Source organism: Podarcis muralis, chromosome 7 (assembly GCF_964188315.1).
Source record: "Podarcis muralis chromosome 7, rPodMur119.hap1.1, whole genome shotgun sequence".
In the NCBI taxonomy this organism is placed as follows: domain Eukaryota; kingdom Metazoa; phylum Chordata; class Lepidosauria; order Squamata; family Lacertidae; genus Podarcis; species Podarcis muralis.
Genome location: NC_135661.1, coordinates 9,270,590 through 9,286,764, shown reverse-complemented (window position 1 = coordinate 9,286,764; position 16,175 = coordinate 9,270,590). Strand labels below are relative to the sequence as shown.

The following is a 16,175-nucleotide window of genomic DNA, read 5'->3' as shown; positions in this document are numbered from 1 at the left end:
GCCTCTCGCCTTGTTTTGATTTGCTCTGGGAACTCGGAAGCAATTTCTGACCGGCTGCAAAATGTTTACACTTGTGGTTTTTATCTGGAACGGAAAAGGGCTTCGAGCAAAGCACACAGGCAGCTCGGGTGTGAATTGGACACCCTCAACTGTGCTTGGAGAGGCTCCTTGGGTTGTGGAAGAGGGAAACACAGGAACAACACGTTGGGTTTTGCACCTCAATTATTCAGTGGAAATCTTTAATCCTGTTTCTTAATCAGAAATATGATACAACACTGGGTGCTTGCCATGACAGCCCCAAAGCACACACATCACCTGTGAAAATGAGGTGCCAAATTACAGCTCTAGGGGAGTGCAGAGGGTTCTTCTGGGTAGCATCCATCTTTCTGAGGCAGCCATTCACAAACAGTACCAAATTTAAACAGGTTTCGAAGGAGAAACAAGAGACGTTGATGAACAATCTCAAATTCAGTTCACATCTTTGAATCAGCTTTTTTTTAAGGGCTCACAAAAGTTCAGCAGCATTTTAGTGCACATTTCTCCCAGAATACATATTTTTCATGTGATATCCCATAATACACATTTCTGTATGTCGCTTTTACCGATGCATGCATTTTCTTTGGCACACTTTTCCCTTAAGTTATTTTTGTACACATCTTTTGGTTCGAGAACTGCACCCCCAAATTAAGAAGTGCACCATTTAAAAAAACAAAAATAGCTGCACTTTGTGTCCCAGGTGGTTGCAGGAAGCATGAATTAGCTGGGTCTGCATTAAAATGCAAACCAAACCTAATTTCTCTCCCATCTCCAACACTTATCCAAAATTCCTCAAGGCCCTCGTTGAGGAAAGGGAAGGCCACGGCAGCGTAATCAAGTTCCAAACTGGTTTTGCCTTGTGCAAATTCTCACTGCATGACTTGTCCGGGAATGTGACTGGCACAACTGCCAGGCAGCTCAAGGGGACTTGAGGGAAATGAATTGTCACATCCAAGCTGCAACTAGCACACTGTTTGGACACGGCAATGAATTTGGAATCACTGAAAGCCAAGGCGGCAAGATCTAGTGAGGAAGGTTGTGCCCACTGGAGAAGGCTCAAGAATAAAACATTGCAAATGGGGGGCAGAAGACTTAACCTTTTGCCATAGTGCCAGCCTTTGCAAACCTGGCACCCTCAGATGATTTGGACTAAACCCCCCAGCCAGGATGCTGTTGTAGCCCAAAACATCGGGAGGGTATCAAGTTAATGAAAGCTGCCACAATGCACTAATTGCTTCCTGCTGACTCTTGTGGCTGGCGAGAGGTAAAGGTAAAAGGACCCCTGACCATTAGGTCCAGTCATGGCCGACTCTGGGGTTGCGGCGCTCATCTGGCTTTACTGGCCGAGGGAGCCGGCGTACAGCTTCCGGGTCATGTGGCCAGCATGACTAAGCTGCTTCTGGCGAACCAGAGCAGCGCACGGAAACGCCGTTTACCTTCCCGCCAGAGTGGTACCTATTTATCTACTTGCACTTTGACGTGCTTTCGAACTGCTAGGTTGGCAGGAGCAGGGACCGAGCAACGGGAGCTCACCCCGTCGCGGGGATTCAAACCACCGACCTTCTGATCGGCAAGTCCTAGGCTCTGTGGTTTAACCCACAGCGCCACCCGCGTCCCCCTTGGCTGTTGATACGGAGTGACAAAATTGCATTCTCCTCTTTCAGTGGCAAAAATATGCCCTCTGTCCTTAAAGAGCTGCCTGCACTTTTGACACAAGGCTGCCTCCAAGCACCGGGCACCCAGCCTCCCACAGCTGCAAGCCAGTAGTTGTGAGCAAGCTGGGTTGTTGCAAGGAAGCCTGTCCTTGTCTCCCGTTTTCCTTTTGAGAAGAAACCCCGCCCAAGACCTTAGCTGTGGAGCTTTTCAGAAACCCACCGGCAGGTTCAATCCCTAAGCACAGGTAGGTCTGCAAACAGACCCCTGCTTGAAACCCCCAGAGCGCAGCTGCTAGTCCATGCAGGTAATGCTGAACTAGACGTGATCAGTATTAGCTCGTAAGCTGCATCCTATTTGCATTTTTTTTTACAGTACCAACTAAATGCATTTTTTTGGACAGTACCAACCAGAAATGCAGAGGACGCCTCCTTCCCCTATCCCATAATACAAGATCGGAGGCGGACAAAGGGATGCACATATTCTGTTCTATTTTTACAGTCTGTGGTAGCCGAGTTCCTCAGAAGGAAGTAGGAACAGAGAAGTGATAGATTATATATACCCACGGGAACACATAAACAAAGCTGGTTTCGCAGGAACCCCACTTCACACAAACCTAACTCGAGGAACAGCTGTAGAAGAAAAGCCCAGACTGGGAAAATAGCTCAGGAGGTGTCGTACGACGCCTCCTCTTTTTGGCTGAAGTTTGAAAATGATTGCCCGATTCCCCACTCAAGATGGCATTTCTTTCCTCTTCTAGTCACTTTTACCAAAGCAATTTCCCGCGCCGCATTGCACTGCCATTTGTAAATATGAAAAGCAGGGACCTGATCTCTGGAGAAGGTCCAAGGTTCAGTCTGTAGCATTTCCTGTTTAGGCCCAGGGAGCCCTTGCCTGAAATGCTTGACAGTCACTCCAGCTTGGACAACATGAGACGAGATGAACCAGTGGTGTGGTTTGGAGCAAGACAGATTCCTATGCTATTTAACTCAGCTCCTTGTCAACCGCCATGAGGTCTAGGAACTTGCTTCATTTTGAGGGCGAGAGCTGTAGTCCAGTGGCAGAGCTACTGGTTCAACCCCCAATATCTCCTGGTAAGGCTGGGAATGTCCTTTGTCTGAAACCCTGACACTCTAACCACTATGCTATGCTGCCTCTCCCTCTTTAGCAACGAGGAGTAAAGGAGAAATGAACATACACGAAGCTGTCCCTCTTGTTTCCTCGTCATGAGAGCCAGCTGAGCGCACACACAAAACGTGTACATTTTGGGGCAACTCAATTCCATTTCTGTAAAATGAGATCGCAAAGATTTCTTCTCGGCGTTGTCATGACGGCTCTAGTTCAAGAAAGATTCTTTGCCCTTAAAATGGGCTTTATAAAATGGCAAATGGGGTGATGGTCAAGGCCGAGGAAATCTTTTACAAAAGAAAGGGGAAACTTCATAAGTTAACAGAAGCAGTGCAGACAACAGGTTGGAGCCAACAAAGGCTGCATCCATCCACACTGCTGTTTATTCAATTTCCACGACATTTCCTTAACTGCTAGGTTCTGCCATTACATTTGAGCTTTCACTCAACGTAAAAGCTACTTCCGGAATCATAGCATAATATGGAACAAATATAGCACACATTTCCATGTTGCCTGCAGAAGGATTTTTTCCTGCAAGCAAATGAATTTTTCTGTATCACAGATAGCAGAGAGATGAGCACTAAACTGGCTCCATATTCCACTATAAGGTAAAGGTAAAGGTACCCCTGCCCGTACGGGCCAGTCTTGACAGACTCTAGGGTTGTGCGCCCATCTCACTCAAGAGGCCGGGGGCCAGCGCTGTCCGGAGACACTTCCGGGTCACGTGGCCAGCGTGACAAGCTGCATCTGGCGAGCCAGAGCTGCACACGGAAACGCCGTTTACCTTCCCGCCGGTAAGCGGTCCCTATTTATCTACTTGCACCCGGGGGTGCTTTCAAACTGCTAGGTTGGCAGGCGCTGGGACCGAGCAACGGGAGCGCACCCCGCCGCAGGGATTCGAACCACCGACCTTTCGATCGGCAAGCCCTAGGCGCTGAGGCTTTTACCCACAGCGCCACCCGCATCCCTCATATTCCACTATATTTCATGCAAAAGCTGGAATATGATACAGAAATTAACAGTAATGGAAATATTAGGAAAATTGGAACTAACTGCTGGGTGAATGCAGCCTAAGTGCTACTCAAGGTAGACCCCTTGAAATGAATGGCCCTAAGTTAAGTCATGACCATCCATTCCAAAATGTCTCCCCTGAGCAGGACTAGCAATGGATGCAGCCCAGTATTTTTCTATGGCAGGATGACTTTTTTCTTCCGCAAATAAACACAGCCTGCTCCTTGCATATTGCAGCCGTGTCTGAATCATTAACCATGCATCTTGGGTTTCGATTGTCAGAGCACCAGGGAAAAAATTTGACAGCTGCCCTTTATTTCAGACTCTTAGTGGACGTTTCCCCAAGGTCATATTTGGGAGGGGGGAGGTTGAGTATTAAACCCATTTAGAATTGTAGTGTAACCGTAGTCTTAAGCCCACCTAAACCAGTGCCATTCAAAGGTGAAACTGAGTTAAGAGGAGCATGCAGAATGAAGGGTCCCTGAGGGCCTCTGTGGGATGGCCCTTCCTCCTCTCTCACACCTGTATGCTCAGGTGCCTCTACTTTAACCAACGACAAGCCAGGAACCCCCAACACCTGACAGTGCTTGATGCAAGATGGAAGAATCCCAGGAGACAGCAAGTAAAACAATGGCGACCTTTTCCAAACCAGCCCCGCCATGATGTCAGAACCAGGACGGTCCGTGTAGATGTCTCTACCTTCCCTTTGGTGGAGAGCTGGCCCAAACCATCAGATCCCACTGCTTAACCTGGTCAGAATGCTCTCCCATTGCCCCAAATTGTGCCCAACCCAGTGTTTGGTAACAGCAGACATCCGTCTCAACGGCAGAAGCCCCTGCCAGGAAGGAGAGGAGGACCACGGTAAGAAATGTCAACACCTCTGACGGTGGTTCGAGTCTGGCCTGGGTGGTGGTGACAGCTGGTATTAAAGTCAAATCCCTTTTTATCATTAACAAGTTTCTAGTTGCAAAAGGGTGGCAAGTCTTTTCCAGGAACTGCACGGAGAGGGGGAACAGGAGCGGAAAAGCAACTGGCCCATGTTTTAAAGGCAATGGGAAAATTTCAGCTGGCGCAACGGCAGGCAGAGCGCAGAGTTTCCGGGAGCTGGGTGTTATCTACAGCAGCCAAGGTCTCCATTTATTGGCCTCTCCCAAGGTGCCCCCGCTGCCAAGGAGCTCCTCACAGCCCTCCATCCTTTTGTCCCTCCAGCCATGCCCTTCTCAGCTCCAGGACTTCCCTTCCGTACGAGTCATGGAGTCTGGAAAAGCAGCTTGGGCTGCCAGAGCCCTCTGAACTACAGGAATTGCCCGAGAGAGCCCTCCTTCGAGGAGGCAGCGGTGGGGGCTTCAGACCCCCATCGAAGCTGTCCTCCCCACAGGTCCCGGTGCTCCAGGAGTTGGCTTGGGGGTACCCCCCCGGCAGGCTGGTTGGTCCTTCGGAGTTGTACCAGAGGGCGCAGCCATTTTCTTTTGCCGGGATGCAAATCGGGACGGACGGCTTCTCCGGGAGCAAGTCCTGTGAATTCAGCGCCATTTTGTTCTTCCGGTAAAGCGGCGCCCTCCGCTGGACCCGGTGGCAGCCGGAAGAGGCCTTCTGCATTTCCTCCAGCTGTTTCTCCAGCTCCCTCACCAGCAGCCGCAGGTAGCCAAAGCTGGCGCGAGAGAGGGCCTTCACCCAGCTCTCCATGGCGGCCTGGCTCTCCGCCGCCAGGACGTAGGTGCGGGACTTGGCGCAGTCAAAGCGGATGGCGAAGGCGAACTCTTCCGTGGACTCGCACAGCTCCACGGTGCAGCCCTCCAGGATGACGACGCCCACCGGCTCCCGGCTCTCCCGGTCCTCAAAGTAAAAGAGCATGTTTCCCCTCAGCACAAACCAGCGGCGGTGGTAGGCCGTGTTCCTCTCGCCCTTCTTGTAGAGGAAGCCGGCGTTGTCCGCCGGGGCGTCGCAGGTGGCGTAGAAGGCCACGCTCCGCTCGTTCAGCTTCATGTTCGCTCCGGCCTGGAAACGAGGAGGGAAAGAAGAGGGAAAGAAAGGTTGAGGCTCCCCAAAGCCGTAACCAACCCCTGGCAGGAACCAGGAGATCTATCAGGCCTGGAACCCAGGAGATGTCGGCTATTTTGAGCCCTCTTCTGGAGGCATAAAATGGCCGCAGCCTCCGCCCCATGTAGCTGAAGAGATTCAGGAGAGGCAAGAGGAGGGGCTTTTTCACACAGCGCTTAGTTGTTACTATGAAATTTTGCTCCCACAGTATACAGCAACGGTCACGGCTGGGATGGCTATGAAAGGCGTGCGGGCAAATTCGTGGAACTTAACACTACTGGTTGTAATGACTATGCGCTACACCAGCACTGGGGAACTAACTGAATTCCCCTTACGAGCATCACAAGTCAAGGGTCCTACTGATCTTGGGTCCTTGTTTGCGGGATTCCCACTGGGGTACCCAGGTGTTGTTGTTTTTTGGTGTTTTTTCCCTGGATAAATATGGACATTTCAACTTTATTGGATGTATAAAGATTCTTTCTACAGCGATGCAGCAAGAACCGGTGCCATGCAGAGCTGGAGAGGAGGAGGTTCTGCTCAGTCCAGACACCCGTCAGCTCACACAGCCCAAGAGCAGGCTGCACAACAGGGCGCAGGGTGGCAGTATTTCGGCTCTCTCCAAGGATTGCAACAGCAAAGCTTACTGATCTCTCCATCTCTCTCACTGGCACCCCACTCAAGTATTAGGTTATTTTGGTGATGGGAAGATAGGAAGCAGCCACCAGTGGAAGTCTGCAACAGCAGCATGGATTAAGGCTGAAGATGGAGGTGCTGTCACATTTCCAGAGAGTCTGGGGTGGTTGCTGGCACAACATCAACATTCAAGCAAGAACGAACCACAAAGGGATGCTTACATTCCCAACCTACCTATTAAAAAACAGTACAATTGCAACAAAGCCAGGTAACTGGACCACAAGAGGGAGCCAAGTGCAACTACCGTATTTTTCGCTCTATAAGACGCACCAGACCACAAGACGCACCTAGTTTTTGGAGGAGGAAAACAAGAAAAAAAATATTCTGAATCTCAGAAGCCAGAACAGCAAGAGGGATCGCTGCGCATTGAAAGCAGCAATTCCTCTTGCTGTTCTGGCTTCTGGGATAGCTGCGCAGCCAGCATTCGCTCCATAAGACGCACACACATTTCCCCTTACTTTTTAGAAGGGAAAAAGTGAGTCTTATAGAGCAAAAAATACGGTATTTGCAGGACCACCAGCTTCTGAGAAAACTAATAGCAGCAACAGGGCCAGAGGGGCTAGTGTAGGGGCCTGTCCTTCCCCTGTCTACCGCCCCCAAGGATGAAGGATCTCCTGCCATAGATTAGCCACACCTACACAAGTGACATCATGACAGATTCTTACAGTTCTGAAGAGCCTTTGAATAACCTCAGAGCCAAAACAGGTAAGGTTACAAGACAGCAAGCACAACACAGAGGACAAGAGACCTAGAGCGCAAAGGAAGACAAGGGCAGGCCTACACATCAAGGGCCAGCCCTCATTAACTTGGAGGAGGAAGAGAAAACGCTTTACAATCAAACGGCAGGGCACGATTCACGTCCCATATCTCTGCTTGCTCCCACTCCCACTTACAAAATGGCAGTAGCAGCAGTACAGGTTTGCAGCAGCATTGCACCCAGGACAAGCACCACCCTTCCAGGGTCCAGCATCAATTATTTGAGGGATCTCAATGGCTCAGGAAAGAGAGCTGGGAAGAAGACAGGGTGCCCTCACAACACAACTCCAGACTGGCACTAGGAAGAAGGCATGCTAGCACAATAGCAGGAAGGGAGTTCAGCACAGATGGAAGGCCGCCTCCTTTAAACAAAGTGGGGCACCCAGTTGTCCACTGCGGGAACAGGATGCTGGGCTAGATAGGTCCCCTTTGGCCTGATCCAGACACTGGGCTCTTCTGGTTTTCATTCATGCCCAACAACACTTCAGCCCTGCCTGAGAGGTACAGTGGTGCCCCGCAAGACGAATGCCTCGCAAGACGAAAAACCCGCTAGACGAAAGGGTTTTCCGTTTCTCGATGCGCTTCACAAGACGATTTTCCCTATGGGCTTGCGCTTTTTTTCGCTCCCCCCCCCCCTTTTCTAAGCCGCTAAGCCGCTAATAGCCTTTTAGCCGCTAAGCCGCTAAGCCTTTAATAGCCGCTAAGCCGTTAATAGCCTTTAAGCCGCTAAGCCTTTAATAGCCGCTAAGCCGCTAATAGCGCTAAGCCGCTAAGCCGCTAATAGGGTTGCTTCGCAAGACGAAAAAACCGCTAGACGAAGAGACTCGCGGAACAGATTATTTTCGTCTTGCGAGGCACCACTGTACCCAAATTTCAGGCTGAATCTCACAAACATTGTTCCCCGGCTCAGCTCCCCCCCCCCCCCGGATTCTTCCTAAACAATTTATTGCCAAATAGGGCAATAACCTCTGGAGTTAAGGTGAGCGTGCAAGTTCAAAGGAAATCAGTGTATCAGTCCATCCCCACATCTCAACTCACTGCCAAGAGTTGCAGCTGGTTTTTTAGGTAGCTTTCCTAATCCTGGGCTGCTCACACAGCTGAGATCTAAGGTCTTGCAAGGGAGCTTTGCAAGAGATTAGACTGGGTTATCTCACTGCTCAAGTGTAGGAGAGTTTCTTAATTGCAAGGATTTATTATTGTTTTTAATTTTATTTTCAGTTTTCAAAAGTTCACAGTTTTCAAAAGTTCACCTTACAATCACATACTTCCAATACAAATACATATTAGACTCCCCCCCCCCCTTTGTGGTTTCTTGTCCTGTTTAAATTTTTAACACTGCATTTCCCACTTTACTCCATTTTTAAGTTATTCTGCAATTTACCTTGAAAATAATTTTAACTGCTTAAGTTAACCCTACTAATGCACTTACTTGCATACCATAATTTTTCAGATATTCCACAATTTTTCCCCACTCTTTAATTATTATTTCCCCCATCTTGGCTTCTTATTACACCTGTTCTTAATTGCAAGACATTAGCTCCTTTGTCAGCAAGTTAAACAGGTAAAAGGTAAAGGGACCCCTGACCATTAGGTCCAATCACAGATGACTCTGGGCTTGCAGCGGTCATCTCGCTTTATTGGCCGAGGGAGCCATGTGGCCAGCATGACTAAGTCGCTCCTGGCTAACCAGAGCAGCGCACGGAAATGCCATTTACCTTCCCACTGGAGTGGTACCTATTTATCTACTTGCACTTTGATGTGCTTTCGAACTGCTAGGTTGGGAGGAGCAGGGACCGAGCAACGGGAGCTCACCCCATCACGGGGATTCGAACCACCGACCTTCTGATCGGCAAGTCCTAGGCTCTGTGGTTTAACCCACAGTGCCACCCGTGTCCCTAAACAGGAGATGCATAAATTAAAACATTTTTTAAAAATGGAGAACAACTTTTTAATTTGGGGCTCACACACACAAATCATGACAGTGAACAGCAACTTAAATGCGTTTGCTTTCAGATCACATTAGCTGAAAAAATGCAGGTGAAGTTTTTGAGGTGAGGTGAGTAGAACAATGATGAGCACTTTCCTCGCAGCACTCAGCCCCTCACAAGGCCAAGGTGTGACGCCTCCAAAATCTGCACGCTTTCTCTAAACACCACCAGCATCTCCGCATTGTCTGCTGGGCAAATGTGCATATGGCAACTTGGTGACCCAGAGGGGGGGAATGTGGATGTGACTGACAGCTGTTTCCAGGATCGAAAAAACAAACAAGGAGGAAGCTCTTCAATGCCAATTCACTTCCTCTATTCTAATCTTAGCAGTTTTTGCTAACACATTAAAAAAATAAAGGAAAGAAAGAAGCAGGAAAAGGTTTTGACTACTGAGAAAGTTGCTAATCGGGTCAAACAACTCATCCTGCCCTCCTGGTGCTGAGTAACTCTCCTGAGGATGTGCTCCCTTCCAGCCATCTCTTTCCCCTTCTTGCCACTGCATCTTCTGAGGTCATTTGCTTTTAAGGAGGAGCTGGGGGGGGGGTTTTCTAAAGTTATCTCCCACTTGGACTACTGCAATGCGCTCTACGTGGGGCTACCTTTGAAGGTGACCCGGAAACTGCAATTAATCCAGAATGCGGCAGCTAGACTGGTGACTGGGAGCAGCCGCCGGGACCACGTAACACCAGTCCTGAGAGATCTGCATTGGCTCCCAGTACAATTCAAAGTGTTGGTGCTGACCTTTAAAGCCCTAAACGGCCTCGGCCCAGTATACCTGAAGGAGCGTCTCCACCCCCATCATTCTACCAGGACACTGAGGTCCAGCGCCGAGGGCCTTCTGGTGGTTCCCTCGCTGTAAGAAGTGAGGTTACAGGGAACCAGGCAGAGGGCCTTCTTGGTAGTGGCACCCACCCTGTGGAACTTCAGATGTGAAGGAAATAAGCAGCTATCTTCTCTTTAAAAGACAACTGAAGGCAACCCTGTTTAGGGAAGTTTTTAATATTTAATGCTGTATTGTTTTTAACACCCGATTGGAAACCGCCCAGCGTGGCTGGGGAAACTCAGTATAAATAATAAATTATTATCATCATCATCATCTGTTTACCCACTCCATTGCTTCAAAGAGGCCCTTCCTTGTTCACAGAACCTTGAAGAACATAAAAAGAGTCCAGAGGCTGGATCAAGCCCAAGGGGGCCTACCTAGTCCAGCATCCTCTGGCCAACCAGATGCCCCATGGAAAAAACTGCAAGCAGGACCTGGGTGCGAGAGCGGCACTCTTTCCTCCTGTGGCTTCCAGCAACTAGGATGCAGAAGCATTTATTGTCTCCAGCCATGGAGGCAAAGCACAGCCATCAGTACTAGCAGCCACCCGCAGCCTCGTCATGAATTTGTCCATGTGGGCATGTTCAGGGAGGCAGGAGAGGATATATTGTTTATTAATATCCTTCCTAACTTGCGCTAGCAAGTTCTTTTACTTTTTACCAAGTTTTACATTCCCCTTTTAAACGCACAGCGGATAGCTGGTTGCAGGCTTGTGTAAGCCTCTCACTATTAGGTTCCTGGTAAGTTCCCTTATATCCCTCTTAAAAGAATAAACACGCCACTATCTTGTTTAAAGTCAATAAAAGAAGTTTACTCACATCATCAGTTCACAGTTGGATCCCTAAAGGCAGACTTAGTTAAAGATATATACATGTGGATCTATCCCATATGAGGATAATCCTAGTGTCCTCTGTTGGCTGAAAGCCAACAGGGCATTTCTAGCTAAAAAGCTGCTCCAGCAACAGAGGAAGTCAAAGAGAGAGAATGTGTTGCGTGTCTCATCCTTTTGTTACCTGGGCAGGTGAGGTCACGCCCACCTCTAGTCACATGCAAAGGAAGAATGTCCCAGCCAGGAGTAAACAGGAAGTTTTTGACTGGCTAGACTAAACATCCCCCCGCATGTCCACTCTAGGAAAACAAGGAATGTTGTACTTGACTGCTTCTTACGTATCACATCCCGCAGTCCAAGCCTCTTCTATGTTTTCAGCTTGTTTTATTTTAACTGCGTAAGCAGTCTTGAGTCCCAAACTGGGGGAAAGGCGGGATATAAATAGCACAACACAACACAACATGAGGTTGGATGGCCATGTGTCAAGGATTCCAGCATTGCGATGGGTTAGATCAGGCCTTTCCAACTTTGCAGTTCTATGATCCAAAGCTGAATTGAAAGCTGTCGTTTTCCATGGCTCTATCCGGGAGTGATCAGAGGGCACCGCTCTGCCCCTGCCACCTCTATGATGCAAGCCCTACCTGCCTGGCATAGACAACCAAGGGTGGCAAGAGGGTTGTGCTTCTAAAGGAGGGCCCTGCTGGGCTCAAGCGCACCTCCCAGAATCCATCACGGTCAGTAAGCGTTCCTGACAAGCAAGGTGGATGTAGGAAGAATCACCTGAAGCTAAGAAGTGCAGGAAACCAGAAGCTGCCCTCAAATCAGCCTTTTGGCCAATGATGCAAATAACCAATGGTTAGGAATGATGGGGCTTGTAGTCCGCCAACATCTGGAGGGCCACATCTGGATGCTCGCCCCACCCCACCCCAGAACAAATCCCTGCCATGCTTGGGACTAATCTTGCTCAGCCCAAGGACCAAAGCCTGAAAATGGATGCAGTCGAAGCAAAAAATATATACCTATATGCTCGCTTTTCTGCAGTAACAGCACAAACCAAACCATTCCTACTCAGACGTAAGTCCTACTGAATTCAACAGGGCCTACTCCCAAGAAAGTGCGATTGCAGTCTTACTGGTTCCTATGGTTATATTAACCAATTGGATTATGACATCATTAAGAAGCTATTTTATCAATTTATCGCTTTAATAAAAATACATACACCCTCCCCCACCCCCACCGCCGTAAGATGTTGACTCGATTCCTCCCTTTTCTTCTTTCTCCCATAGTTAAGTCCATCTGCTTCCATACTCACTACCTTTGACATAAAAAAGAATTGTTGATTTAACGGGGGCGGATGCTATGTTAGATGTGAAAAGAACGTATTTATTTATTTTATCCAAGTACTTAACAAAAGCCCCAGGTAATAACATTCCCTCTTTGTAAGGGAGAGTCCCGTTGAATTGAGAGGGGTTTACTTACACGTAAATATCTGTCATCAAGGCTGGGAGGCTGCAGTTCTAAACCCCAAATGGGAAGGAACTTCCTTCTTTGAAACAGGGGGGGGGGGGGGGGAATCTGGATTTTCTTGCTGGTCACAGGCGTCTCACTTTAAACTTGGCTCTGAGAAGGCAATAATAGAAAAATTCAGTTTTCACAATGGAAAGGCAGTGTTTCATCTCCATCCAGACAACCCAGGATGTAAAAGCACCAGGCATGAGGCTATGCAATCATCGGTGTGTCAAATGGTTAAGCAATGGGCACCAGGCATGAATCCATCGCCAAAGCTGTGCATATTGGGGTATGTCTACCAAACGTTAATGGGACGCAGGTGGCGCTGTGGGTTAAAGCCTCAGCACCTAGGACTTCCTGATCGAAAGGTCGGCGGTTCAAATCCCTGCGGCGGGGTGCGCTCCTGTCGTTCGGTCCCAGCGCCTGCCAACCTAGCAGTTCAAAGCACCCCCGGGTGCAAGTAGATAAATAGGGACCGCTTACTAGCGGGAAGGTAAACGGTGTTTCCGTGTGCGGCTCTGGCTCGCCAGAGCAGCGATGTCACACTGGCCACATGACCCGGAAGTGTCTGCGGACAGCACCGGCTCCCGGCCTATAGAGTGAGATGAGCGCACAACCCTAGAGTCTGTCAAGACTGGCCCGTACGGGCAGGGGTACCTTTACCTTTACCTTACCAAACGTTAAGCAATCTTAAGGACAGCTGTTGTCTTTCTTAGGAGGCATCACCTTAGAAGAGATATCTGTCTCCGACTTGCACACCAGATTCCCAGAGTCCCAGATTCAACTCCCAATGGCATCTCCAGGTAAGATATCCTGCCTGAAATCCTGCCCGCCAGTGTGGGCGACTCTGAACTATATGGACCAAGGATCTGAGTCTGCCAAAGGCAACTTCCTGTGTACTTGCTGGAAGGCATGATGGTGTCTGTCACACAGCAGCAGCAGAGACAACTTCAGGAGAGGAAACTTCTCCCACCGTGGAAGGGAAGTCCTCTTATCTAAGATGGCACTGGTGGTCCTTTGAGAAGAGGCATTCTCTCTTTTTAAAAAATTTAAATTCCATAATAAATTTATTATGAGAAGAGGCACTCTCACCCAGGAGGAAAAGGTCCTTCAAGATGCCACCTGCTGCAACGGTTGCCCTGCCCCATCCTCTCACCCCTTCAACACTGTCATTTGACTCACCTGCAAACTTAGTTTTCAATCTGTGAAAACTTGTGCAATTAATCAACTCAGTTTTCTTTTCACCGGGTGACTCTCCTAATTAACCTTTCCTCGCATGGGTACTTAATATGGGCTAGTTACTCCTTAGCTAATCAACCCACCCACCCCCATTGTACTCACAGGTGAGACCGAAATCTCTCCATACAGAGATGAAGCTAAACTGTCAAGTACCACCAGGATCCCACCGCCTAACCCCGTCGTGACCTCCAAGCTAGCCTGCTGGTCTCCCCAGCAGTGTTGAAGCGAGACCCAGTTGCCAGTCGGCAGTGGGGGACTCCCGTCCTTTGAGAACACAAGAAAAGCATGAATCAGGCCCATAGCCTATCAAGTCTAGCATCCTGGTCTCAAAGCCACCAACCAGGTGCCTGTGGAAAGCCAGCGAGCAGAATCCAAGCACAACTCTCCCCTCCTGTGGTTTTCAGCCACTGACATTCAGAATCATTTCTCCCTAGGACCACAGAGACAGATTGCCCTCAAGTCCACGAATTTTTCCTCCGTGCACCTCCTCTGCTCTCTAACCCCTAGTTCTAGAATGATAATATTCCATGATCACCCTTTAGGTTGGCGGTTAAGACCCCTGCGCCACATTGGCCTGATCTGTGTATCTACTAAAAATGTTCAAACATTATATATTAATATCAACAGTAATAATAATAATAATAGGGACGCAGGTGGCGCTGTGGGTTAAACCACAGAGCATAGGACTTGCCGATCAGAAGGTCGGCGGTTCAAATCCCTTTGCTCCCGTTGCTCGGTCCCTGCTCCTGCCAACCTAGCAGTTCGAAAGCACGTCAAAGTGCAAGTAGATAAATAGGTACCACTCCGGCGGGAAGGTAAACGGCATTTCCGTGCGCTGCTCTGACCTCGCCAGAAGTGGCTTAGTCATGCTGGCCACATGACCCGGAAGCTGTACACCGGCTCCCTCGGCCAATAAAGCGAGATGAGCACCGCAATCCCAGAATTGGCCACGACTGGACCTAATGGCCAGGGGTCCCTTTACCCTTTACCTAATAATAATACAGTGGTACCTCGGGTTAAGTACTTAATTCGTTCCGGAGGTCCGTACTTAACCTGAAACTGTTCTTAACCTGAAGCACCACTTTAGCTAATGGGGCCTCCTGCTGCCGCTGCGCCGGCGGAACACGATTTCTGCTCTCATCCTGAAGCAAAGTTCTGAACCCGAGGTACTATTTCTGGGTTAGCAGAGCCTGTAACCTGAAGCGTATGTAACCCGAGGTACCACTGTAGTAATAATAATAATAATAATAATAATAATAATAATAATAATAATTCTATTGTCTGCCCTTCACCCTAAGGCCACAGGGCCGGTTGCAGCACAGTGCCAAACAGCTGGCAATCGCATATACGTGTACACGCAAGGCACCCAGACTCTGCCCATGCCCACGTGCCCCCTGCCCCAAGGTCCCCTGCGCCCCTTCCCCTCTCCAGGGGGCGTGTCGCGGGAGGGAAGGGGAGCCAAGGGGACCCCCCCCCGCCCCAGTCTCGAAGCTTGGCCCCCGCACCTCGCTCGCCCTCCTGGGGAGGCGGGGAAGGAGAGGCGCGCGCCCCTTGGCCATGTGCAAAGCGCGCGCCCCGGTGGCTTCTCGGCGGGCCCCTCTCCTTGCCGGGCGCAGGCTCTCCGCTCGCCAGCCGGGCAGCTCCTTTTGTCCGGCGGGGCTGGGCGCTGCGCCCTGGCCCGGCCGCCTGCGGCTCCGCCTCCGCCTCCGCCTTCTCCGGGCTGGCAAGGAGCCTCGCCGCCGCCCCCGCCGCGCTCCGGCCGCCCCTCGCCTTCCGCTTGCCGCCGGGGGCGCTTGGGCAGCTGCGCTCAGCAGTGGGGAGGGGCGCGCAGTGGAGGTGGCTGGGGGGCGTCGCTTGCTTCTCTCTCTCTCTTTCAAATGCCATTCCTATGTTTTAGATCGTGGGTAGGCAAACTAAGGCCCGGGGGCCGGATCCGGCCCAATCGCCTTCTAAATCTGGCCGCGGACGGTCCGGGAATCAGCATGTTTTTTACATGAGTAGAATGTGCCCTTTTATTTCAAATGCATCTCTGGGTCATTTGTGGGGCATAGGAATTCGTTCATTTCCCCCAAAAAAGTATAGTACGGCCCCCCCACAAGATCTGAGGGACAGTGGACCGCCCCCCTGCTGAAAAAGTTTGCTGACCCCTGTTTTAGATCAGCGACAGCCACTATGGCACAGATGTAAACAAGGCACATGTATCCACTGCCTTGTAGGACATCTTTGGGAGAAGAAAAGGATAAGGAGTAAACCCTACAGAAATCCAGAATAGAGTCCCTAAGCCCTTTGCGTATGGCACTTTGCGTATGCCTCCGGCAGCCGAGCTGGTGCCAAATATATTGCCCTGCATTCCTTTGGACCACATCAGCCAGGCTTGTGGTCTGGGCAGCCCAGCACCTCCAGACACACCGCCCAGGTTTGTGTCCTGGGCTGGGAGGGGTCACTTCGGTGCTAGTTCAAGCTCTGGTTT

General features: G+C 50.0%; 1 protein-coding gene across 1 annotated transcript; it reads right to left on the bottom strand.

Moving 5' to 3' along the window:
- Positions 1-3,131: 3,131 nt before the first annotated feature.
- On the bottom strand, positions 3,132-15,427 carry PHETA1 (PH domain containing endocytic trafficking adaptor 1). The gene is made up of 3 exons (XM_028741302.2): positions 15,211-15,427; positions 12,437-12,577; positions 3,132-5,826 (listed from the first exon to the last, which is right to left on the bottom strand). Exon 3 carries the CDS (start codon positions 5,812-5,814, stop codon positions 5,008-5,010), a length of 807 nt encoding a protein of 268 aa, XP_028597135.2. The 5' UTR covers positions 5,815-5,826; positions 12,437-12,577; positions 15,211-15,427; the 3' UTR covers positions 3,132-5,007.
- Positions 15,428-16,175: the final 748 nt, after the last annotated feature.